General features: G+C 34.6%; 1 protein-coding gene across 1 annotated transcript in view; it reads left to right on the forward strand.

Moving 5' to 3' along the window:
* Positions 1–26,655, forward strand: part of RYR2 (ryanodine receptor 2) — a 362,813-nt gene that overhangs the window by 256,339 nt on the left and 79,819 nt on the right. Inside the window, exons 42-59 of the mRNA XM_088522870.1 lie at positions 742–845; positions 1,305–1,440; positions 2,113–2,299; positions 2,751–2,856; positions 3,967–4,087; positions 6,477–6,646; positions 7,603–7,823; positions 9,083–9,173; positions 11,486–11,626; positions 12,474–12,637; positions 14,355–14,433; positions 14,995–15,084; positions 16,034–16,171; positions 17,200–17,277; positions 19,009–19,084; positions 22,180–22,306; positions 23,642–23,757; positions 25,614–25,678. Coding sequence (XP_088378996.1) covers positions 742–845; positions 1,305–1,440; positions 2,113–2,299; positions 2,751–2,856; positions 3,967–4,087; positions 6,477–6,646; positions 7,603–7,823; positions 9,083–9,173; positions 11,486–11,626; positions 12,474–12,637; positions 14,355–14,433; positions 14,995–15,084; positions 16,034–16,171; positions 17,200–17,277; positions 19,009–19,084; positions 22,180–22,306; positions 23,642–23,757; positions 25,614–25,678 — 2,210 coding nt within the window. The remainder of the gene's footprint in view (positions 1–741; positions 846–1,304; positions 1,441–2,112; positions 2,300–2,750; positions 2,857–3,966; positions 4,088–6,476; positions 6,647–7,602; positions 7,824–9,082; positions 9,174–11,485; positions 11,627–12,473; positions 12,638–14,354; positions 14,434–14,994; positions 15,085–16,033; positions 16,172–17,199; positions 17,278–19,008; positions 19,085–22,179; positions 22,307–23,641; positions 23,758–25,613; positions 25,679–26,655) is intronic.

Here is a 26,655-nt window from a genome sequence, read left to right on the forward strand (position 1 = left end):
CTGTATAGCTGTATTATTTATTTATTATTTAGTTTGTTTGCTAACTGTAAAGAAAGCCTTAACAGCAACATTGAGTAAGCTCAGTTAATTAAGCTAAAAAAAAAAAAAAAGGAAGAAAGGTAGTGCTTGGACATTAGGGAAGGGTCAGTGTTTAGTTGCATCATTATGGAACAAAATTAGATCCTGATTGTGGTAATGGAGTTCATAGATCAATGTTGGCAGCCAGTCCTGATAGCTTATTTCTTATTGCTCCACTGCTCTGTCCTCTGGATGTGTTGGACTCTGGTGGACTGTTCTGTATCCAGCTACATTTGTGGCAGAAATACAGAGCTCATTCACATGGTAATGCAAATACAGATGCCCTGAAATTAACCCTGAATTTTTCTTGAAGTTTTAGTTTTGTATTGCTGGCCCTGAGCTTGTAGAAGAGGTATATATAACTTGTATTTCATCTAATGTTTTTGATTCAGAATAAATGTTTATATCTAGTTGCCATTGTTATAATAGGAAGACCTAAGAAAGATTTTTCAGGCCTGAACGGTTAGTGTATTTTGATTCTGTCTTAGTATTAAATATCAAATGAAAGTACTGTGATTTATTATAAGCTAAGTGGTATAAATGATACATTTGTTTTGTCATTAGGTAGTTATTTAATATTTTATTAAAGGCTGTATTATTTTTTTACTGTGAAATTACTGTTTTCTATGTACTTACTGCAAAAACTAAATGTTGTTTTGACAGCCTCTCCTTCTATGCGAGGATCAACTCCTTTAGATGTTGCAGCAGCATCTGTGATGGATAATAATGAGCTTGCACTAGCTTTAAGGGAACCTGATCTTGAGAAGGTTGGTAGCTACTTTATCAAACATTTTTGTCTCTGAAGAGGGGAAGGATACCAGTGGCTAGGGTCCCAAAACAGTAGAATGGAGTAATTGAGACCCAAGTTGATGAAGGTTATTTGGGAATTTTAGATACCTTTCCCAGGGAAAGCTATCAGGATGTGATTGTTAACTGAATTGGTTTTGTGGATATGTGGATATCACATATGCAGATAAAAACAAGAATTGGCTCAAGGGCAACTCTTCGTGGGCAATACTGCAGTCCCCAACAAAACTGTGTAACTATTGGTAAGATCTTCCTTTGTTGTTCTGTCTTGATAGTGACATGCAGTGGTGGCATAATGCTGTGGGGATTACTCTTCTGATTTGCCAAAAATAAGAACTGGGCAATATATGAGGATAATTTCCTTTGAACTGCACATCCTTTGTCTTCACAATAAATATCTTTTTCATTTTATCTTTTAGGTTGTTCGCTACTTGGCTGGATGTGGATTGCAAAGTTGTCCTTTGTTGGTTTCTAAAGGCTACCCAGACATTGGATGGAATCCAGTTGAAGGAGAACGATATTTGGATTTTCTTCGTTTTGCTGTTTTTTGCAATGGTATTGTAGGAACCTGCTAATTTTATAATTTGCTCTAATGTTTGAATGAATATTTACTTGAAATTTGTCACTTAAAGTAGAGATAGAAGCCAACTTCATGGAATATCAAAAATTTAAAGGACCACTAGTGCTAAGAGCGGAATCGTGCAAAGCTACAGTTACTTAGATGTTCACTTCACAGATCATATAGGCTTTTTGGTGTTTGAAATGCTGACAACTCTTTTGTAACTGGAACAAAGACTCCTGACAGACTCTAGACTTCTCAAAGACTTTAGACAGAGAACCAAAGACCCATAAGCATGGGTCTTAACCACAAATATGGTTAAGATTATACAGGTCTAAGTATATATACCTGTTAGCAGGTATAGCCATCCCTTCACTAGCTTTCTTACTGGAATGTTATTCTTACTATAAATCAGCTTTTATGATGGTTTCAATATCCTTTATTACATAGTTACTTCTGTGATTACACTTAATTTTGAATTAAATAGTTTGTTCTATATCATAGATTTTATTACAATAAGAGAGATACGTTTGTGTATCTTTGTCATGATTGTTTAAACTGTTTTGCAGTTGTAAGTGTCTACTGCATGTTTCTATGCCTTTATTGGACTGTATTTCAGAAGTCTTTTTGATACGGTCTTGAATCATGATATTTGTCCTATGTAATAGGAGAGAGTGTGGAAGAGAATGCTAATGTTGTAGTCAGGCTGCTTATCCGTCGACCTGAATGTTTTGGTCCAGCTCTAAGAGGAGAAGGAGGCAATGGGTTACTTGCCGCCATGGAGGAAGCAATAAAAATATCAGAAGACCCAACAAGAGATGGACGTTCCCCAAGTAATGGATCTAGCAAAACCCTGTAGGTGCAGTGGAATTCCTTATGTTGTTTTATAATTCTAGTCATGAAATGACTTGCTGGATTTAACATGCAAATTATTAACTGGATTCCTCCTTAGATTCTGTGGAAGGTAGAATTTTTTTGATCTGCTAAATTGTGCTTCGCCTGCACTGTCAATTTTAAGTTACATTGATTATATATCATTTTTAGAATTCAGTTTGCTGTTTATCAGTCAGCTAAAAATCATTCCCCTGTTGCAAAATGGGACAGAGAAATGGTAACAATGCAGAAGTTGCTGCATTCTCTCAGGGACAAATTCCATTATGTTTTAGTTTGCTGCAAATTCACTGATTATCAAAAAGTCACCATGTGTAAGCTAATTTCTTACTAATTTCTTACTAATGTAAGAAATTTATCTTGTGTGTGCGTTTTTTTTTATCTTTCATTTGTTTTAACAACCAATGAATTCCAGTGAAATGGAAGAACAGGAAGATGACACTATTCACATGGGAAATGCCATCATGACCTTTTATGCAGCTTTGATTGATCTCTTAGGACGTTGTGCCCCTGAAATGCATGTAAGTTACAAATGTTCATGCATTCAAAAATGAAGGAATAGTTTTGCTGATGATTTGGTGTTTTGGTCTTTGGCTACATCTCAAGAGTACATGAATTCATCTGCTAATTTGCAAGCTGATTAGAAGCTATTCTTTCAAAATTGCATTCTTTTCCTTATTGCTGTTCTTTGAGGCTCTCTGGTCTTGAACGGCTCTCTTTCATGAACATTGTTTGATTGCCTGTTGTAACCATCAAAGTATTAAAATTTCTCTATTTACTGTGATGGTGTACAATGATTTTAAAATAGTGGTTCTACTGTCTACATATATGGATTTACACAGACTATTTGATTTGCATATGGAAGGAGTTAATATGACAGGGTATTCCTTTTAAACAGTAAGAAGCCTTGTCCCCCAAAATACACATCAATATCTCAGAATATTTGTTTCAACCAAGAATCTTAGTCAAAGACTACATGGCACTGTTTTGGGCATAACATATACACAGTATTAGACATTCATGATACAAAATGCAGCCTTTACCTCATAAGTCCTAATACTGATCCTAATATTGGCTCGTGCTATTTGAAAATATTTGTTCAGATTAAGATTCAAAATGCATTCCTATTTCTTGAAAAGTTCTTCAAAATTATGCATAGTTTCTCATTTTACTCTGAAATCCGCAACAGTTCATGTAGATCAGTATCAGATTTGTGCCTGAGTGGGTAACTTGAAGTTATAGAGAAATCCATATCCAAAAAAAAAAAGAAAAAGAAAAATGAAAGAAGAATTGAAAATGAAAAATTTATTTTTCACCTGGGACAGCAAAACTAAAATTTTACATCTAAAAGGCCATTCCTTCCGTTCCCTCTACCTCCCCTTCAACTTTGTTTTGATGCTTTGTTCATCAACTTTCTTTAACAGTGCTAGATCCTAAATTTCTAGATTTTATATTCAGAACACTGCAGATAAATACACATTCTGTGAAATTTATATTATTAATTATAAATGGATTATATTTATATAATAGTAATTCCTGTGCAACTGTGATTTAGAAATTTTCTGGAACATGAGCACAAATAAAATATAAAAATAAAACTTGGGTTTTTTTTTTTTTTATCTTTCCATTAGCTAATTCATGCAGGTAAAGGGGAAGCCATTAGGATCAGGTCAATTCTACGGTCTTTGATTCCACTGGAAGATTTAGTGGGCGTAATTAGTATTCCTTTCCACATGCCAACCATAGCTAAAGGTAAGATGATTGTTCTGCCTGTTTTTTTTTTTTCCCCCAACTCAACTCTTTTTGTAATTTGTGTGTATATTGGGGACTGGCCTTCTGGAGAGCAGCTCTGCAGAGAGGGACCTGGGTGTCATGGTGGACAACAAGTTGACCATGAGGCAGCAGTGAGTCCTCGTGGCCAAGAAGGCCAATGGGATCCTGGGGTGCGTTAAGAGGAGCATCTCCAGCAGGTCGAGGGAGGTGATCCTGCCCCTCTACTCAGCCCTGGTGAGGCCGCATCTGGAGTACTGTGTCCAGTTCTGGGCCCCACAGTACAAGAAGGATGTGAAGCTGCTGGAGAGAGTCCAGCACAGGGCTACAAGGATGATCAGGGGCCTGGAACATCTGCCCTATGAGGAGAGGCTGAGGGAGCTGGGCCTGTTCAGCCTGGAGAAGAGAAGGCTGAGAGGGGATCTGATCAGCGTCTATAAGCACCTCAAGGGAGGGAGTGAGGAGGATGGTGCTGGCCTATTTTCAATGGTGGCCACCGACAGAACTAGAGGTAATGGCCACAAACTGAAGCACCAAAAGTTCCACAGGAACTTAAGGAAAAAATTCTTAACAGTGAGGGTGACAAGAGCACTGGAACAGACTGCCCAGAGAGGTTGTGGAGTCTCCTTCTCTGGAGATCTTCAAAACCCGCTTGGACACAGTCCTGTGCCACGTGCTCTAGGTGACCCTGCGTGTGCAGGGGGGTTGGACTAGATGACCTCTAGAGGTCCCTTCCAACCTTAAGCATTCTATGATTCTATGATATTAATGCTCATATTTTTCTCAATGTTTCAGAATGTTGTAGGAATTAAACTATTTCTAGAGTGAATTAGAAGAGAAGTTGTATGTGTTTCAAAAGTTTAAAGAATGTTTCTTGATGCTGCAGGCAATAATTCTGTGTGCATTTAAATCACTCATATAAATCCCATTCATGTTAGTAACATTGTGAAAATCTATTATAGCTTTAAAAAGAATGCATACTTCCTATTTTTCTAAGTTATTAAAGAAAATTTCCATTCTCTTTTTTTGATAATATAATCCTTAGCTTTTGCTGTCCTAACCCTATTAATTGTTTCTAACAGATCTTACTAAGACACCAGAGTTGTTTTTCAGCAACTATGGTAAAGTTAAAGGTGGAGCCCTGCTGAGGCAGTGTCCAGTTCTGGGTTCCCCAGTATGAGAGAGATTCGGAACTACTGAAGCGAGTCCAGCAAAGGGCCACTAAGATGATTATGGGATTAGAGCATCTCTTGAGGAAAGGTTGAAAGAGCTGGAATTAACCTGGAGAAGAGAAGACTGGGTGGGAAGATCTTATCGCTGTGTACAAGTATCTTAAGGGAGAGTGTAAAGAGGATGAGTCCAGACTCTTCTCAGTGGTGGTCAGCAATAGGTTGAGTAGCGCCAGGACCCAAACTGAATTGCAGGAAGTTCTGTCTGAACATGAGGAAAAACTTTTTTTGCCATGAGGATTGAGCACAGGTAGGCTGGACAGCCTACTTTAGGTGACCCTGATTAAGCTCTGTGATTCTGTGAAGCATACATACTCAAATGCACACTAAAGAAAACACTTCTGCCTGCATAGAATACTTTGCAATAGTGGGAGTGAAGTAAGCGTCTTCATAAAAGGAAAAGGAGATCTGTCTGCTTTTCCGAGTGTTTTGATAGAGAGTATTTTGAATACAACATTGTTTGCATTGAGACTTAAAGCACAAGATTCCCAATTTAGTTACAGCAGAAATAGATCAATCAATCTATTATATAGTTATTTATATACACACACAAATACTGGTGATAATTTATGAAAGAAAAATAGCTAAATAACCATTTATAGAGTTCAGCTCATAGATAAGGAGTAAATCAATTATTTCCAAAATTAAAGTGTCAGCATTTAAAAATATTTCTGGGATCTGCTTTAGGATATTTTAGAAGTTGTCAGTTATGAAGGACTGTTTGCCACAATGTTAATTCATTATAATACTTTATATACTCACCAGTGCGGCATTCCTGGGATTTTTTTTTCTATTTTTTTCCTTTGGTTTGCATTTTACAAGGATGAGGTAGTTCTGTAGACAAATTAATGTTTGCATATTTCCCATCATATTAGAGTGTCAGTTACTAAGAATCCTGTGGGGCAATGTATGAACCAAAAAGTATGTATAGACTTAAGGTTCCCCCTGGGTAGAAATCGCCTTATGCATTTGTTTTCAATTCCTCTTCCGTTAACTACAGATGTATTGTCTGTATGTAACAAAGCTGTGAGTAAGATGGTCAGAGATTAACAGAGGTCTGACTCTGATGAGAAGTAGCATGGCTGCCTAGTCTGTTGGTGTAGAATGAGCCTTGTCATTGAAGTTTTATTTCTTCCTTTTAGATGGTACTGTGGTGGAACCTGACATGTCTGCGGGGTTTTGCCCAGATCACAAGGCAGCCATGGTTTTGTTCCTTGACAGGGTCTATGGAATTGAGGACCAGGATTTTCTTCTACATCTTCTAGAAGTTGGCTTTCTGCCAGATCTTCGTGCTGCTGCTTCTTTAGATACGGTAAGGGTTTAAGTCTGTTGGTATTCCAGTTCCATTATCTTATTGAATACTGCATTGTATTCATCGCCTAGAAGAATATTTTTTATTTCTTCATCCTTCTGTGTTTCCCAATGCTGGATGAGCTGCCTTGTGCTGCTGCGCTTTGAAAATATTTGAAGAGCAGTGAAGAGTCCTTCCCCACAATGATGCTGACTGTCTTGTAAGGCACCCGCTGATACCATATCCAGAAGGGATATGTCTTACCTCAAGAGATCTTCTGAGCTTGTGATGTGGAATCAAAATCAGATCAACTGTGAAAAAAGTATATATCTGAGAGCCAGTTACCTGAAATGTAGCATGAAAGTGTCCCTCTCCAGGGACTTGTGGAAATCCTTAAAATTCCTTAAAATTGCTTTTTGGTCAATCTTATTTGCATTTCTTTATTTTTGTTAACTGGCTTGATACAGAAGGATCAAATTTAGAGAGCGTACATGAGGGCTGAGACATGGATTTTGATTTCCTTATTTGATCTTCTATTTAAACATTTTTTCTAGAAAGTATTATGTTATCTAAGATAGAGTGGGTGAACACTTATGCATGGACTGAGCCTTGATCACAACTGAATTTTGCCAATGCAAACTTGACTTTGGTATTTTATGATTTTTGAGTGCTCTATTAAGCAACTATGACTTTTTAAATATATTTTTTGAAAACTATTTTTGGTTTTGAATGTTTGTCTTCAGTGTGCAATTTTATGGTGTTCATCATGCTTTCATTCAAAACAAACAAACAAGTCACCTGGGAAAATACTTTCAAAATAGAAAAGAAAGCTGGCATCCAGCTTCCAGTAGGTATGAAGTTCCCATTTATGTATTTTGGAAATTTCCCGGTCTGTAACTACTACAGAAGTAAAGCAAACAAAGCAAAAAGTTAGCATTTACCAGACAAATCTAATTTATGTCCCATTTATTCGATAGGCTGCTTTAAGTGCTACAGATATGGCTTTGGCTCTGAATCGATACCTTTGCACCGCCGTCTTGCCTTTGTTGACCAGATGTGCTCCTCTCTTTGCTGGCACAGAGCACCATGCTTCCCTCATTGATTCCTTATTACATACGGTGTACAGACTCTCAAAGGGCTGCTCTCTTACCAAAGCTCAACGAGATTCCATCGAAGAGTGTTTATTGTCTATCTGTGGGTAAGGAAAGGCTCTTGGTAGCATGGTAATGTGAATTGGCAGAGTGATCTATGCTAACTGTAATGGAAGAATGCAAAACTGTACCATCAATAGCATAATGAAGAATTTTACTGGCAAATGAGTAAGAAATTTTAAATAGACTGATTGTATTCAACTTCCAACATTATTAATTACTTATATGCAGGCCTTATTTATTTCTGTTACTATTTTTTAAAAATATAAAACTTGGCAATTAACTAAGATGTATTGCAAAAAGAGAAAGCTCTAGAAATGTGTAATAGTGTATACACTGAAGTGTTCTTTAATTATTTTTTTAGCTACACAGATTTTCAGCATTGTTGAGGATCAGTAGATCAGTTTTATGTAAATGTTTAACTCTGCTAAACATTACATTTGAAATCCAAGTCAATGACTAGTATTACTATACTTCATCACTGACACCTATTCAATGAATTTTATCTTGCCATCTGCCACCTCATGTACACATGATTATTCTACAATTTTTTTGTAAGCCTAGAGGCTCAATTTTAAGAAGACAGGTATCCACTTATGAATTTATGTTCTAATGAAAGTGAGTCTTTTAAATTAACAGAGCTCTTCTGAACATTTCACTGTAGATGACTTCTTGCATAATACGGAAATTTGTTTGGAAATGACAGACACATTCATATTGTAGGTGGTAATCTTGTAGCTTAGAGAGGAAAAAAGTACTTTGCAGCAGTCTTTATAAAATAGGTATTTGATAATTTTCTATGCATGACCTTTATAAGACTAATATTTGCTGTTCATTCGGAACAGTTTAATGTCCTTGCCATTCTAACATACATGCTTTACCTATTTCTTCTGGCTTTCTAGTTGGTGCCCAGAGAATCCAGAGAGCTCATATATCCTTATCAGTTATGCAATATTCTTAAGCACCATTGGGATGTATTGAAAGAAATTTACATTATATTTTTTTTTCATAAGCAGGATAATCATAGTGTACAATAGCAGAATACATTTTTTTTCATGGTTTACATCTGTCAGTAGATCAGATGTTTGCTCTCCTCTTCTTTAAAGTGTGTGATTTACATGTTCTTTGATACGCCTGTGTGCTTTGTTTTGGGAATGCTCTTTGTAGTGCCATAAGCAAACTCCCATTGCTTTATGAATTAAAAAAAAAAAAAGGTGTAGAAGTGTCAGGTTGATTTATTGTATGTATTAATTATTTACATGAAATGATGCTGTGCACTCTTTTGAAATTTTCTCTCTACTTTCAGGCAGTTGAGGCCTTCCATGATGCAGCATTTGCTGAGAAGATTAGTATTCGATGTTCCTCTATTAAATGAACATGCAAAGATGCCTCTCAAGGTAAACATGTATTTTAATCTTCAGAAATGCTCCTTGTAACAAGATGCAACAAAAATACTTACATAGGGAATGTTCTGTATTTTCTCTGTTAGTTTAACTCCACTCTGCAAAATAGACAATTATTCTTAGAGATAAGTTACCACTCTGGCAGAAAATCAGTCTAATTTGTATCTCTTTATATAGATTTTATTAGGCCTGTGTCTACTGCTAACTCCTCTAATTCTCTCCTTTTTGGAAAACCCATATGGAAACAGAATAGGGGAACCCTTGGAAATAGAAAATGAATACAATTCAAAAGTTTTGTTTTCTGGCTCCAAGGATTTCTCCATATCATTTGATTCTAATTTCTAATCCACAAAAAAGATGTGTCGTTGTCTCACTAAGATGATGCACTCCTGAAAGATTTCTCAGATTTTGACAGTTCTCAGAAATGCGTTATTTACCACCTCACATTCTGCTGTTTTTCCAGATGTTTTCTAATCATTTCCAACTGTAGCTCTGAATAGGACATTTCATCTTTTCTTATTAAATTATTTTCTCTTTAAAAGCCACAGATCAGGACTAATTATGTTTTGTGTCTGTTTTCTTTGACAAAATATTAATCAGAATTATGCAGGTTTGTACTAGCCAGTTCATGGTCCCTGACTTTAGAGGACGAACTAGCATCACTAGTGTCAGGCAGGACCCACTGATCTTACCACTCCTAAGGGTTTAAGAATTTGGTTGTGTATCCCAAGAAATGTTGAATCAAACTTAAGGTGCTAGAGAAGCCATTTTTTAATACTTATGCATGAGAATAGCAGATGTATATTCTGTATTCTGACATCTTATGCGCTGAAACAACCAAATAGCAATATTGTAAGGTAATTAACTCTATGTTTGTCTGAATCTGAGCAAAAAAAAAAAAAAAAGAGATCTTCCCCAGATCTGTTCTCTAGGACAGCAAGGTTTTGACTCTGTAGGCCTTTAGTATAATGACTTTTCTTTATTGCTGAACCAAACAGGAAGAAAATAATAACTGGATTACTTCTACAGGAGAGCCAGACTTCAGGAGAGAAATATAGATACAAGGAGGGCCATAGTGTCAACTGGGGCAAACAGTTCTGTCCACTGATACCTGAATGATAAATGCTTCTGAGGAAAGTGAAATCATTTAGCTAAGAAGTTTGTTAGGATGTCACTGTTAATAAACTGTTTTTCAGTGATTTTATAATGGAATATTGCATAGATCTGCTAATGTATATCTGATCTGAAAGTACTGTTCATACTATATACATACTTGTTCTAGCAAACAGACACTACAGTAGTCTTAATTGCAAAGAGAGAGCTACAAGTTCAGTGAAAAGAGTGCTCGGAATATCTCTGCTGGCATCTGCAGTTAAAAATTAACATACCTAAAGCAGCATTATCTATGGTGCTTCTCCTGTACAATTTTGTGTGAATTTTCTGGAACAAGACTGCCTTGTTTTTATTTCCACTAAGATGTATTCAGTGCTTCATTGAGGACAACTCTAAAAGTAAACCTTCCTTTATTCCTGGCTAGATTAAAATTGCAATTACCACAAATTAGCACTCACATTTTATAAAAAAAGCCAAATCTGATAGCTGGCCATTGTGTAATAGAATTTGTTTTGATCTTGTCTGTGACTTAAGAGCATTGTAGGTACATTAGGTGGAAAATTTGTGATGTTTTCAGTTGTCAAATAGCAGGCCCTAACATCATTTTAATCCCTGCTGATCTGGAATTTTGTAACCACTTAAGGAGAAAACATGCTTGAATATATATCCAATGAAGGTAGAGGGAGGGAGCATAAACTCCTTTTGTCAGTTATATGGGGGGAAAGTAGGATAGATTCATGGCAGGTTTTATAGATCACAGAAGAGATCATGAACTGAGTGAAAATTTCTGTTGAATAGCTTCCGGGCATTGTTATTGGTTGATTATTAATAGCTGATAGTAGTTGATTATTGTTGTTGCTGTTCTACTGTCTTATCTGGAGAGCAGCAATGCTCGGAATAATGACTCATTGACTGAAGTGAGTTCTTGGCTGTCCTGGAGCTGAGGGGTTTTTACAGCTTGGATAGAATTTTTTCTCTTTTTGCATATGTCAGTAATGTAAGAACAATTTCGTTGTGGCAATATTCACTGAGGATTTGAAAATCAGATAAATACATAGCATGAGGAATCAGAGCATGTACTACTTACAAAAGTAAGAAATTGCTCTGGCAGTTTTTGTATAGTCATCGAGTGCTGTAGCTGAAGAATGCAAGCAGTTATATTTTATTTGCTTTCAAAATATGTTCTATTTTAGTTGCTGACAAATCATTATGAAAGATGCTGGAAGTATTATTGTTTACCAGGTGGATGGGGTAACTTTGGTGCTGCATCAGAAGAAGAACTTCATTTATCCAGAAAGTTATTCTGGGGCATTTTTGATGCCTTGTCTCAAAAGGTAATTCATTTTAGTATCAACTATTACCAGAAGATCCTTATTAGATAACTCGTAAAAAACAAAAGAAAACAAAATATTGTTTTTACCTAGCTTTTATTCTTGCACTGTTCAGCTTGCAGGGAAAAATATAGACTTTAGTAAATATGACTTGTCCAGTTTAATTCATTGTGTTATAGCTTCTGACTTAAGGTAGGTACACTGTCCTTTATGCTCGTTACAAAATTATATGTAGCTGTTGAAATAGTCTTAGAGTATATCTATACAAGTTAACTCAATGTCTGGGCCCTAAAAGCAAATATAAGCATCTGCAGGTAACTGAAGGTGGCATTTTTTTTGTCTTCACACACTACACAACATTAAGTCAAGAGCACGCTCTTTTGCTTAATAGCAGAACACCCTTGATTCAGTTCTATGTTGGACACAAGCTTAATACCCCTTGGTATGTATTTATTGTTAATTTTGTAGGCATTTTTAAGCAAGCTGGTTGCAACTGTATGTGAATTTTGCTGCAAATCTAGGTATCTAGAAAGGCTGTGCATATTCTTGTGCTGTATTCTCTTCCCTGATATCTGCCAAGTGGCCAGTCTTGTTCCCATTGAAGTAAATATTTTGCTATATTAGTATTCTGTTCACTTCAGAAAAATCAAGACCTGATCCTAGTGTTATCTTTAGAATATAGTATATTATGTGCCATCAGTTTCTTTTATTCATTTAATTCAGAAGAGAATTCAATTTCAAAAGCCATTCTGTGGCTGTTTTGTTTCACCTGTAACTCTATCAATTTCAGCAAGGATGTTGGTCTCTTCCATTCAGTACTCTCTCTCTCTCTCCCTCATGCCTTCCACAGAAATATGAACAGGAACTCTTCAAATTGGCACTGCCTTGTCTGAGTGCAGTCGCAGGGGCCTTACCTCCAGACTATATGGAATCAAATTATGTCAGTATGATGGAAAAACAATCTTCAATGGATTCAGATGGGAACTTTAATCCTCAACCTGTTGATACCTCAAAGTAAGGAATTGTGTTGTAGCAACTAACTTCTACCTTGAGTGGGTGAAAAGGGGCACGGAGTCTGTTTTTGTATGTGAGGTGAATTTATGGCTTTTATTCATGACTATTTTGAACACTCATTTTTTAGATAAAATGGAGATTTTGAGCTTTAAAGCAAAAAATATGCAGCTAGAGAAATAATTCGTATCATCAACAGCCAAGATGCTAATTCCAGTGCCTGTGGATGATAGTATAGATACGGACAATTATGTTGATCGAATATAATGTCTTTTTAGTCTGAATGATGGGGAAGGCGGCAGAAAGGTCTTCATTGTCTCTGCACAGTCAGGCTGACTGCACATTATGCAGATAAAACACATATCTGAAGGGGATCTTTGTTTTTTCATTTTTGGTTACAGCCTATACTCTATATAGAGTAGTTTTACAGCAGAGAAATTATGCTTGAGCGGTATCATTTGCAGGACATCTTTTCCAATAGCCTTTGTGGGCATTCTGTCTATATTGACATTTAGGAGACAGAATTCCTTCCATAGTAAGTCATCAATTACTGTGCTTCTCATTTCTTTCTGAGGTGTCAATAGTTCTGTGATAGTTCAGGATAAAGAAAGTTCTACTTGTATCAGTATCACTTCTACCCTAACCCTCCTATCCTGTGTTATTTTGCATGCCAATCTTGTATTCCAATGTTTAGCAATCCTAATCCTATACAAATGAAGTTCTAGATGATATTACCTTATTCTATTTCTGCATTGATGCAAAGTGTTATACTATCATTGAATTGCACCTCACACACCTTCAAACAACAAAAAACAATAGAGGCTATTTTATAGCCTCTATTTTTCATGTGATTATGCTTTTGAAGACTATTACTTTGATTGTATATGGGATCATTTTGCTGTTTTGACATTTTTCTCATTATATGAAGGAAAAATAAAAAAATAGTCTCCTAGTTTCCAGTAGATGGCATTACAACACTGTCCCTGCCTAAATTCTGTGTTATAGGAGGGAAGATCTTGCTGTTTCAGAAATGGCCAAGAAATGTACCTGAACTTTAAATTATAAGAATGCAGATGCAGAGAAATACTGATATTTAATAAATGATTTTTGGAAAAGTTGGTTCGTGTTTGGCAGCAGAGGTAGCTGTTTTTCTTAGCTGCTCAGGAACTATCAACTTGGTGAGGGGGTAGTATGTATACTCTTTTTTTTTTTTTTACAATTTTTTTTTTTGATTTTTTGTAGCTATTCATTTGATTGTTGGAAAATAGAGCTTTGAATTTATAATTTTCGAGTTGTCACAAGTTATAGTGCTTCAGTTACATATTTAAATTTATAGGAATATATGAAACATATAGCTTCAAAAAGGATGCTTAGCATAGCTAGTTTATAACTGACATATAATAAGTTAGCACTATATTCTGAAACTAAAGGTCATAGAAAATTAAAGTTAGTAATAGAAACATGGCGAACCCATGGGTAGTGAGTATTATTGTTTTCTGACCACGTGTGTGTTAAACAGGCAAAAATCTTACACACACATATGCGCATATATATGTATACATATATATATATGTATATGAGGAAAGCAGTACTGTAAGATGCTTTGCATGAATGTATGCACTGCTGATGTATTTTTTGAAAGTTTTCTTCAAAGCAACACTGTTCACATTTTAACATCTGGAATATAATGTTTTTTTTCCCTTTCCCTTTCCTCTTGCAGCATTACCATCCCTGAAAAGCTAGACTATTTCATTAACAAATATGCAGAACACTCTCATGATAAATGGTCAATGGAAAAGGTAAAATCTATATTCCTGTTAAAGCAGAATATGTGCTTTTTTGTGTATCCATTTAATTTTAAGAAGATTTTACTGAGTGTTACTATTCTTCATGAGATTACAAGTAGGTACATATGTAAGGTATAAATTTATATTCATTTAAATGCCATTTTTTGAGTAGTTCTGTAAGTGCATTTGAGTATTCCATCCTGGTGTTTAATTGTTTTTTTATTGTTAACTTTTGAGCAAATATACTTGATAATTAAAATAAGTAGTGTCATGTTCTATGTAAATCAAGGATCATGCGCTAAAGGAATCAAGAAAAAGAAAATGAAATGTTTACTTCAAGTAATCATTAATCAAAGTGATTGCTATATGTTTACTAAAGAAAAGATAGCATTTCATATCATTTATTTTATTTTATTTTATTATAACTTGATAAAGCAGGGCTAACAAAAAATAGGAAATTTAAGGAAGAGGGTAGTCCTGCAGAAGCATTATTCAGTTACTCTGCACAAATAAAAATAAGATTTTTCATAATTTTTCTCTCTCACTCCTGTTTTTTTTATTACCATTTTTCAGTTTGCCAATGGATGGGTATATGGTGAAACCTATTCTGAATCTGCAAAAGTGCAACCATTAATGAAACAATATAAATTACTGTCCGAAAAGGTGAGCAATTTATTCATTGCTTTTGATCCACTGCGACTAAAATATTGCTTCTTTTACTGTGAGTGTATCACCTTATGCTTATGTCACTTTGTTTTTAATTTAGAATGCATCAAATAATGTGGGTTCTCCTCCTCTAAAATCTCAAGAAGAGACAATAGGGTTTTTACGGTGATGGTGGCTAGTGGCTGGGCATTCAATATACTTTCTCATCTTCTTATGACTGAACTTAGCTTATCATGAAGCCAAAGTTTTTAGCACTGTGTTTTTACAGTGAGATCATACAGAAATGCTTATATGGGCTGTGAAGATGATTAGAAGGTTAGAAAACTTGACATAGGAAGAAATATTGAAGGAAAAGGGGTTGTGCAGTCTAAAGAGAAGGAGGCTCTGTGGGGATCTAATCACAGTCTCCCCAAGCCTAAAAAGTAGTTGTAGAGAAGATATAGCTAGTCTCTTCACAGAGATGCACAGGGCAAAGGCAATGGGTGTAAGCTGATGGGGAGATTCTGGGCATACAAAAACAATTATGCAAAGTATTCCAGTATGTTGCCTAGAGAAATGGAAATATTCAAGACTTGGCTTGACAGAACCCTCAACAATCTCATTAAGGGCTGCATTTTCAATGGAATATTGAACCAGATGGTCTTTAGAAGTCCATTGCAAACTCCACTTTTCCATGATTCAATAATTTTTAGTTTTGCTTCTTGCCATGAAAGCTCATCATAAATATCTCCTTCACCTTTGAGTTGATATATGAACGTACCCTTCACACATTATCCTTGTGATCATCAGCTTTTTTATTTCTTTCTTTGCTATGACCTTATGCTACAGCATAATTTCAGTAGATTATTTTTCATCTCAGGACAGCCATGCGAAAATCTAAGAGATATATTTGACCCTGTAGAGCTACAGAATTGACATGGTAATTATTGTCTATGTACTGTCCTAGGAGAAAGAAATTTATCGATGGCCAATAAAAGAATCACTGAAAACTATGCTGGCATGGGGATGGCGGATTGAAAGAACACGGGAGGGAGACTCCATGGCTCTCTATAACCGAACACGTCGCATATCTCAAACCAGTCAAGTAAGTAATTTTGTATTACGGAAGGGTGCAGCAAAATATGTTTTCATTTTTAGGCTTTAAATGACAAAATATTCCTGCAGCATGAAAACACATGGAAGCACTTTCTTGCATTGAACATGTAATACTGGTGTGAGATTTGGATTTCTATTCATAGAAGCTATAATTTTCTGCTTGCTTACCTTTCCCGATTTAAAAATAATGTTCTAATAAACATTTTCAAATATGTCTACAAAATTGAAATATTAATGTAATTTTCACTTTTTAATTAATTGCATTATTTATGAGAATTATTTACATCACTAGTGAATATTAAAATGATTTTGATTTTTTTTTGTGGAATTTTGTGTAATTATGAATGCTTATAAGCATGTAGAGAAATAGAGGCATTCTCCTCCCCTCCTCCCCTTCTCTCACCCCCTACATTCCACTCCTCTCCATACAATTTCCATGCATGAGGGTGCAATATGCATGTGAAAAAGGAGCAGCTGAACCTGCACCTCCTGCTTTACTCATGCTGGATACCAGCAGGTGTGTACCATGTGATTCGATTGAGCAGTTGAGCTGAGGTGCAAGTTATAGTTCACAAACTACAATTCTGTTTCAAAAATCCCAACTTCCAAATTTCCGGTCTTTGGGGTATTATGATATATTGTGCTGTCATCACACACACACAAAAAAAATCACCATTTTTCCCATCTTCAGCTGAAAAACTTCAAGTGTATTTAAACAATATCTTCATTATAATGTAACAAGTAACAGCTTAAACTGATTCACGTCTCATTGATATCGTTCTTTGGGAGTAAATGACAGTGTTTGTTGTAATTACCTCACAAAAAAAATAGACCTTTGCCTAAATCTAACTTCTGTTTACCATCTTTAATATTTTTTTGTTTAGACAGAAATTTGCATGTTATTTAGGGTCTTTTTGCTCTCTAGAAATAGACAAGCATCTCTTTTTCCTTCTGTTCTTTCACTACCTTCAGTATCTTGTTAATGCTAACTTCTTTACATGCATGTTTGTCATTCAGATCTCTGTAGATACAGCCCATGGTTACAGCCCTCGAGCAATTGACATGAGCAATGTCACCCTCTCCAGAGATGTTCATGTAAGTCAGAAACAATATGCCTGCCCTTTTTTGGCATTTTTTTCTTTTTTTTTCTAGTTTATTTAAGTCATTTGTGTCTTATTTGTATTATTTTCCTTGATATGCTTTTTTTTTTTTTTTTCCGGTCTGTTTCATCATTGCATTTTAATCATTTGTTACTTTAAAAAACATGGATAAAGTTATAAGGCTTCAAATTTTATTTTTGTCTTGGATTGTTTTTATGCAGCCCTCTTCTGTCATCTTGAAGAGTTTGCAGCATCAGTTTTTTTCTGTTTTTTTTCTGTTTACTGTTAATTTCTGTGCTGTCTCCCCTCAAAATTCTGTCAATGCTCTTTTTTTTTTCTACATTGAATAAATTAGAGTCATGAGATAATGTTATAGCAAATCTTTTGAGAATAGCAAATGAAGTCCTTGGAGGTAGGATTTTGACTGTTCATCTATCAGTAGATTGCTGTTATATGGAACAAATATTTTTTAATTGCTAAATGAATGATGTTAGTCTTAGAAAGACTTTGGTTTTGCCATGGAGTTGTTTGAAATGCTTTTGTGAGTGTGATTGCAATATTATGTCTAGGATAGACATACACTAGATGATTGTTTTAAGCAAGTTAGCATGAGTATATGTACCAGTATAGTGATGACAACAAGGTCTAGAGCTCCCTTGAGCTCTATTGCGGTTTGGTGAAACCAAGCAGCAAGTAGTGAGGTAACTGGCTAACTGTGCAGTGTATACTGTATTGTAATGAATTTTTCCTCCTTGGTTCCTACCCCATGTTTTTCAGCTTTATATTTCTAGTCATTGCAGATTTCTGACAAGGTTTAGAATGACAAGAATTTTCTCTCAATTATCTGTGATTTATACTGTTCAGTAGATTGCTGATCATTCCAAAGAGTTAACAAAGTTGATAATTGACTTACACTACTTCTATCACAAGACTCTTACCAAGCTGATGAAACCGTATCATTATAATTGCAGAATTTGAGATTTACATTGTTAAAAGACCATACTAACTTGTATAATGCTCATGATATGCCTGTATTGTGAATATCATCATAGTATTATAAAATGGGAAACTAAATCCAGAGAAAAGTGACCAGCCGTCACCAGGCAGAAAAGAAAATGGGATTAGAACTTGAATTACTTCCTTGTTTACTTTTTATGCGATACCACCTGAGATGGCCGTTATGACCCTCGGTTATGAAACAGTGATGATATGCTTTATGATTTCTTTTTCCTAAGTTACGATCAGAGCTATCTCTTGAGAACAACTGCAAATTGCATACAGTAATCACCTGGACCAGGCTACATCCACAGTTAATAGGTATTGCTAGCAAAGGCAATCCTGGTTTGTTATCCTTTGTTTGCCTCACCAGGGCCTGCTGTAGTTTCTCATCAGCCTTGCTTTGCGAATCAAGTCTCTTTTTGATATTCTAGTGCTCTTTGCAGACTATACTCCTGTCTGTGGTCCCTTTTTGGTACTAGCAGTTTTCTCTTCAGCAGCTGGTTCCCAGTTCCTATGTCTATTACACTTGACCTACCCAAGTTCTATATCATAATTTTTCAATTAAAATGATGTTTTCAATGAACCGTTAACAAAGGAATTGCATTGGAAATCAAGTATGCTACTGCTTCTTTTTTTTTAAAAAACGTTATCTAATGTAGACTAGACATTTGCTGTTCTTTGAGGTTAACTGCTGCAGCACACATCATTAAACTCTCCTTTTTCTAAGGCTATGGCTGAGATGATGGCTGAAAACTACCATAACACATGGGCAAAGAAAAAGAAACTGGAGCTTGAAGCAAAAGGTAAGAGTCAACTAGTCTTGACAATTAGTCAATAATCTTGATGAAAAAGAAATGAGAAAATATCTATTCCTAATTATAGTTTTCAGTTACGTATTTCTGATTTTCAAAGCCTAGACTTTGCTCAGACCTTTTGTAGGTCTGAGCAAAGCAGTACGAATGCATCAAAAGAAGGGAACTCAAAAGTTACTTGCTGTATGAAAGTAACTTTTTGCTATATGAGTACACTTTCCTCTATGAGTAGTCTTTTAAACTGTTGCCTGGTGGGGTTTAACTTTATTTGAATTAGTTTATTGGAGGAGTATATACATTTCATATATTGCATTGACAAATGAAGTAGATTCTTGATTCCACATGAAAAGTGGCACGTGCTCTGCTATCTCTGCTAACCTAAATGACAAATATTGTCTTGTTATGTGTGGCTTATTGTTTTTAAACTATATTTTTATTTACTTTTGCTTATTTTGTATTAAAACTAACTTTTTTTGCATTTAAAATTAGATTTGTACATGGAAAAAGCAGGAGTTGGAAAGACAGCAAGATTTCATTTGCAAATGCTGAAGTTAGGGTTTTGTCTTACTGAAATTTATCAAGTCTAAATAACACTTGCCAGACTCATCTGGGTTTTTTGTTTGTTTGTTTTTGCTTGTTTTATTTACTTGTAAACTTTCAGCTAATATATAGTAGCTCAGATTTTTTGAAAAAGAGAAATTTCACCTGTAAGTGCCTTTAGTAAATCACTATGAATTTCCATATCCTTAATTATATTTCTCCTTTTTACAGTTCATACCAATTTTTATAGACTTTTTAAAGTTTCAGGATGTGTAGCCATAGATCCAGGAAGCTAGAGGCTGCAGAAAGACTGGATATTTAAATGAATCTGCTATATTTGGAGGCTTTGAAAGCAAAATTTGCCTCTGAGCAACACTTTGATGAGAAACCTTTATAGTGTTTGTAGTGTTATGCAAAGGAAGGCACTACTGAAAAGGCTAAAACTGGCATAGTGAATGAATGAGAGGTTTCCAGTAGTTTGCTCCTTGGTATGGAAAGCAAATGTATTTGTCAGCTGGGCAAAATCTGGCCATTGAGGATGTGGGGGTTTTATTTTCATTTTTCTCCAGTACGTATGCCAGTCTTCAAATTTTTTTTTTATACAGCATATGTATAAAGACCAGAACAATAATGACAGTAATGCAGACTTGGGTTACAGGTATGCATATAAGAATTGTATTTCTTATATAGACTCTTTTCATTTCTTTGGTAACATCTCAGATTATCATCCACAACTGTTTTTTGATGGTTAAGTAAATTCAACAACACTGACATCAAAATTCTCAGTAATATGACTTTTGATTTTTTTTTCCATTTTTGGAAGTGACTAGGCAAACTTCACTTTCTTTGGAACAGATGTATGACTTAAAATAGCTTCAGTTTGCTAGAGTTTCCAGAAGGTTTTATCACACATTTACTTGGGAAGCTGGTCTCTGTCATGCGCACACACTGTCTAACATGTAATTTGGGATATTTTGAATTTAAAACACTAACAGGAATCATAAAAAACAAGTTATTTAATAAGATAATTTATATTGCTTTAAGACTTTGTAAACCTAATTTAAAAATGCTTGCTGTTGCAGTTTAAAATGACAAAATTCTGTAGTAAGCTAATGCGACAGTCTTGAATTTTACAGAAATCTCGTAGATAAAATACTAAACCAGTGGCTCTGATTTCACTGTTCATGAGAAAGGGCATCATTTTATTTATCATTGAATTCATTATTTCTGTTCAGATACTAAATTTTTAAAATGTGCATAACAAGGGAGTAAGTTTCAATGCAAAATTAGAAAACTTAAACTATTGTTGGCTCATTTTGTAAAGGAATTTAACCTTTTTAAAAGGTAAAGGGGAGATCTTCAGAAAATACCTGTGGTTGGCACTGTTTTGAACTGAATGGTTATTAATGTGTTTAGGTGAGGGCTTTTAAAGCATTTCTGTGTTTTTGTGAATATATGTTGCATCCATTTCCATCTGAAAAATACAGCAGAAGTGTAACTTTTTCATAGCTATTGATTTCTCTTCATTTGTGACAATTTAGTATGTAGGAATGGAGTACCGGTTGCAGAAAATGCATGAAGTACACACAGCAATTTTTCATTTGATATCTTTGCTTAATGGGGGAATAGAGAGTTCCTGTACTTGTCTGACCAGGATAGATATGAAAGACTGAGTACAACTGTAAAAGAAAAGTAGTTGAATAAACTAAACTAGACTAAATAGTTGAATAAACTAAATGAGAAAGGAACGCTCATATGGATAATGATTAGGAAAATAGGTATTTATTTCCCACTGACTTTCAAGAAGCCCAAGGTTTTATGGGTGATGAACAGATACTTGTCTGCTACTTCTTGTTGCAAATCAATGATTTAAATTTTAGAGAGAGGTATCAATGCAACACCTGCTTGTAAAGAAATAAAATGGAATTTATTATATTTATTTTATTTTCTCTGCAGCAGTCTTTTGTTCAGATTGGTCAATTGTCTGAACCAAGTTCCAATAATACATTCTGAATGTTTTTATACCTCTCTGACCTGAACCTGTAGCTGTAAAATACATGTATATCACTTTGTCATATCTGTTTAGATATGTTTATATTTTGCTGAATTACATGAACCTTTTGCTGTCATCAGAGTGTTTAAAAGCAGAACTCTGTTGGAATGACAGATTTTGATTTTCTTATGAATTACATTACATACTGCAAAGACTGTTAAGAAGGTAATAACTGCTTAAGTGTTAGGAACATAATTACAACTTGATTTAATGAAAAATGATTTTTTTCAATAATTCAACCTTTTTTTCTAATATTTGCAGCAGTTGATTTTACAATTATATATTCAGTCATATATAAATTTCTATCTACTTCAGACATAACATTGATTTGTGTATATGTGTTAAGACACAGAAAAGTGTATTGTTGACACTTTAGGTTAGATTATATTTCAGTGCATGCATGTGATAATATCACATTAGGATTGCAAATAGGGAATTATCACATCAACAAATTCCCATTAACTGTCTTTTAATTCTCTTGACATTCCACTAGTAGGAGGAGGAAACCATCCTCTTCTGGTTCCCTATGATACACTCACAGCCAAGGAAAAAGCCAAGGACAGAGAAAAAGCACAGGATATTCTGAAATTTCTACAGATTAATGGATATGTGGTCTCCAGGTAATTTTTCTATTCTATTGCCACAGACAGTTTCTCAGTATTGTCAGCTTTTCTTCCATTAAAAATAAAAAGAGGTTTCAAAAACTGAGAGTAAGAATCATTTCCTTATATGCATCTCTGTAAGGATGAAATGCTTAATAGAGTTAGGACTACGGTCCATGTAATGCACAAGCAGAGTTCTCTGGAATCTGCGTACAGTCTATGTTTACCCATACACTCCAACTCTTAGTAAATTTGTTAACATCTTGCCCATATCAAATAGGGAAAATAGGTCTTCATTAAGAGTCATGCATTTGCATCTCTGTGCAGGAAATTCTAGGCATTTGTTTTGGTAAAAAAAGAGAATTTATTTCTAAAATTGGCAACATATTTCTTTGAACAGAGATAATTTGTGGTATTATTAAAATATTTTATTAGTCAAAAGTGAAGCTTTTAAAAAGCTTCTTTTGAAAAAATTTGCAATGTTAATTTAATAATTGTGAATAAATGTAATAATCAACAGAACATGAAAAATGCAGTAAGAATGCATGTTGTTTGCTGCAGAAAAATAAACATAATTCTGTTTGGTCTTAGTATGACTTTTTTTTTTTCATCTACTAAATACAGTGGGAATAAAATTTTAGTTAAATTGGAGTCCCGTTTGTCTCATCAGAAGGGCCTAAGAAATATGAGTCAGTATCAAAGACTGAAAGCCTGTCCGAGATTTGTATGACTTAATGAACCTTAGTAAGTGAATGAAACAAGGTGGATTTAAGAAATCATTATGAATTAATTAGCTTAGCATGTGTACCTAAAATATACCTATTTCCTTTCTTTAATATTGCATATAAAATTGAATCCATTTATAGAATCTCATTGTATATCTAATAACTCTTGTAGGATAACTGGAATAATTCCATTTGGTTGTCTTCAGTGGAATAAAATGTACAGAGAGGGAAGACATTCAGCAAAAGTATTTTTCCTCGTCCCAATGTCCTAATGGCAAAATTCATCAGCTATATTCAAAGTCACGTCTTTGGCAATAGTCCTTTTTTTTTTGATGATGATGATGGTGATTATTTACTTATGTTTGTCTGGAGTACAAATAAAAATGAGATTGGAATGGTAGATTGAGAGGGATGGTGATAAAATTGTCAGCAAGTAGTTCCTGTTTCATCTATAGCCTTCTGTGCTTTCAAAACCTAAGAATATCACCTGATGCAAACAGAGAAAATAATTGTCATTTTAATGAGCACACAAATACTATCAGAGGAAAAAGCTGTAAGGTATATGAAGTATTAATGATGCTTTGAGTCCTTCTTGCGCATTCAGAAATTCACTTGCTTCTTATTGCAGAGGACTTAAGGACCTGGAGTTAGACACACCTTCCATTGAGAAACGATTTGCCTACAGTTTTCTTCAGCAGCTGATCAGATATGTGGATGAAGCACATCAGTACATTCTGGAGTTTGGTATAGTAATTCTTACGTATTTTATTAAGCTTTGTTAAATAAGAAAGATATTTGAGGTTATAAAAAAAACTGGAACACTTCCAAAAGTGGCATATTCTTAGACAAAGAGTTCTTTTCTTTTTTTTTTTTTATGATGATGATAGATTTGGGAAAGCTGTATAGATGCTGTATAGTTTACATATTCATTCATGTCCCCCCAAAGTCATAATGGCTTCGGGTGAAAGATACCTGGCCAAATTTTGACCACTTTCCTTCTTTGAAGACCAAAAATAGTTCTCTGCTTGAATTTGTATACAAATTGATAACCTCTCCCATGTACACATTAGTATTTGCTACACACATGTAATCACCTTTTCCCAGAGCAAATTAAATTGTCATTTGTACCATTCAAAACTTTTTTTCTGGAGAAGGAGTTTGAGTAAAGAAGCCTCTTTAACAAACTATCACTGTAGGAAATAATCTTTAGCAGGCACTCAGCAGGCATTACCTGAACAGTGCTATGAAAGAGATGGTTCAACTCAAGCTACTTTTGTTAATAACAAAATTCAAGTTTGATTACCTAGATCAACTTCTTATGTGAGTTGTAAAATTAGGTCTTAGGTAGATGCAGTTTCTTTGTGAATGTGGGAGTTGCAGAGACGCATGACATATGCTATAGCTCATGCCTTGTACACTCATACTGTAATTTACAGTATAAATGCAGAAACAGCAGGAAGATTGAATAAGTCAAAGGCTTATCCAGAAACCTAATAGTTTTAAAGTAGAGATTGCCAAATTTATGAATGATCATATGCCATGGTTACTTACAGTAGAAAAAACCTGACCTTTCTTTAACCATAACTCATTAGGTTACTTCTGTTCCTAGAGTCTGGTTATCATGGCTTCCTTTTCTACTTAATTCTATAGGTTTTTTGCATAATGGAAGTATAATGAATAAATAATGGAATATTAGAAAAGCTGTTGGAAAAAATGCCATGCATGTACCTCAGTGGATAAGTAGAGAGAAGATAATGAATAAATGATGAATAGTTTTTCCTCTAAAATTTACTGCTAAATCATTTCTCAAGATTGGAAGTTGTATGAGATTATGTATTTGAGCCTTATAATACTGGAGGATGTGAAACAACTTCAGTTTTAGATAGATAGCCCTGTGATTAATTTCTGTTGGGCAGTTGTTCATTAATTTTATTCTTCAGACAGAAATTTCATAAAAATGTAATATAAAAGTGCTCATTTATTTTGGCTGTGGGGGGCTTTGGGCTGTGGGAAAGACTTTTTCCATCAGAACCAGTGTTCATTATGTTATTACCTCTCTAAGGTGTGCTGGATTTCTTTAACATAAATTCTGTGAAATTCAGGTACATGAGATAATATTGAAATAAGACTTCTCTCATGCCCTTCTCTTTTTAATATTTACTTTAATTTATTAAGTCTTCTAATGCATTTGTTTATATACTTAATTTATTTCCCTGTTGAACACGATCTTCCAAAATTCTTACAAATAACTACAAAAATGAGAAGGTAGGACCAGATTTTTATCTCACATAAACATCCATATCTCTGTGGACAGTGAGATGTTGTAAGACACGTTTATGATGATCTGGGCAATTACTCCTTGCCTGTTTTATTTGCCATAACTTTTGTTGTTGTGAACTAGTTGTAGTTTTGTTGTACAACTACTAGTTGTAGTTTTGTTGTAGTTAACTAGTGTGCATATGTTCCGTGGTATCTTAATTCTACATGTAAAGAAGAGTAGTTTTATTTGTTTACAGTGTATGCTTTTTAAGAAAATTAGAGAATAGACAAATGTTCAGATATGCAGATGTGCACTGTGGAGCTTATTTTTGTCTCCGCAGATGGTGGCAGCAGAGGCAAAGGAGAGCACTTCCCATATGAGCAAGAAATCAAGTTTTTTGCCAAAGTACAGTATATCTTTACTCATTCCTTTTCATTGTAAGCTCAAGTGAGAAAGTGTTGTTAGTGAACATGATTATTACTCTTACATTTTCACTTTTTGTGTAAAATTTCTATTAATGTAATTAAAATACTAATAATAGAATAACTTGAAAAAAATGTGTCATGAATTACTGCTGTGGAAAAAATACGTGACTGTATTATTTTCTCAGTGTTCCTTTCCTCCATAGTAAACAGTTATTAATAACATTACGTGATTAACCTCCTTACATTTTGTTTTACTGGCTAGTTCGGAAGATTATTTTCTTTTACAGTCTTCAGGCAGTTAAATGTGAGCAATAGTTATTGGAATGAACACAGCCAGGTATCCTTCTGTGTCATCTTAATTTTTTTTCTTTGTTTTAAAACTATGTCTTTTTGTGACAAGAAGGAATAATCTTATACAAATTAAGAAAATGTACTTGCATTTTGGCACTCAAAGTTGCTTGGTGTGAGTATCTCTAAAGTGCTTTTTTGATTCTTAAGTGAATAAGTAGAGAGGTGTTTGCAGCATTCTCTGACCCTCATATCCTTGCGGTAAATTGTCCTTGTGATACTTTGAAGTACCATGCAGTATCATCTGCAATTTCATCCACTGAGACACTAGCATTTTAAACAAAAGAAGAGTAAAAATAAATAACAAGCTTATGTGGATAAGCCTTTAATGAGGGAGCATGCTTTTGGATAAAAGCATTTTATTTAATAGAATGCAGTTTTAAATGTTGTTAGTGGGCTGCCAGATATAGCTGCATTTTTCCTAAACTTACTTCTAAAGATCTGGAGAGCACTGGTTTTGTCTGAGTATGTGTTCTACAGAACAAAGATGTGAAATAAAATTAAGTTGTACTTCTTGCTTTGAATTCCTTCTAAGGAACACAGATCAAGTTTCAGAGAATATGTTCAATTTTTGCATTTTTTTGGTAATGACTTTTTATGCTCTTTATT

The sequence above is a fragment of the Tinamus guttatus genome, unplaced genomic scaffold (assembly GCF_059628265.1).
Source record: "Tinamus guttatus ecotype Peru unplaced genomic scaffold, ASM5962826v1 Tinamus_guttatus_pri_ptg000011l, whole genome shotgun sequence".
Classification (NCBI taxonomy): domain Eukaryota; kingdom Metazoa; phylum Chordata; class Aves; order Tinamiformes; family Tinamidae; genus Tinamus; species Tinamus guttatus.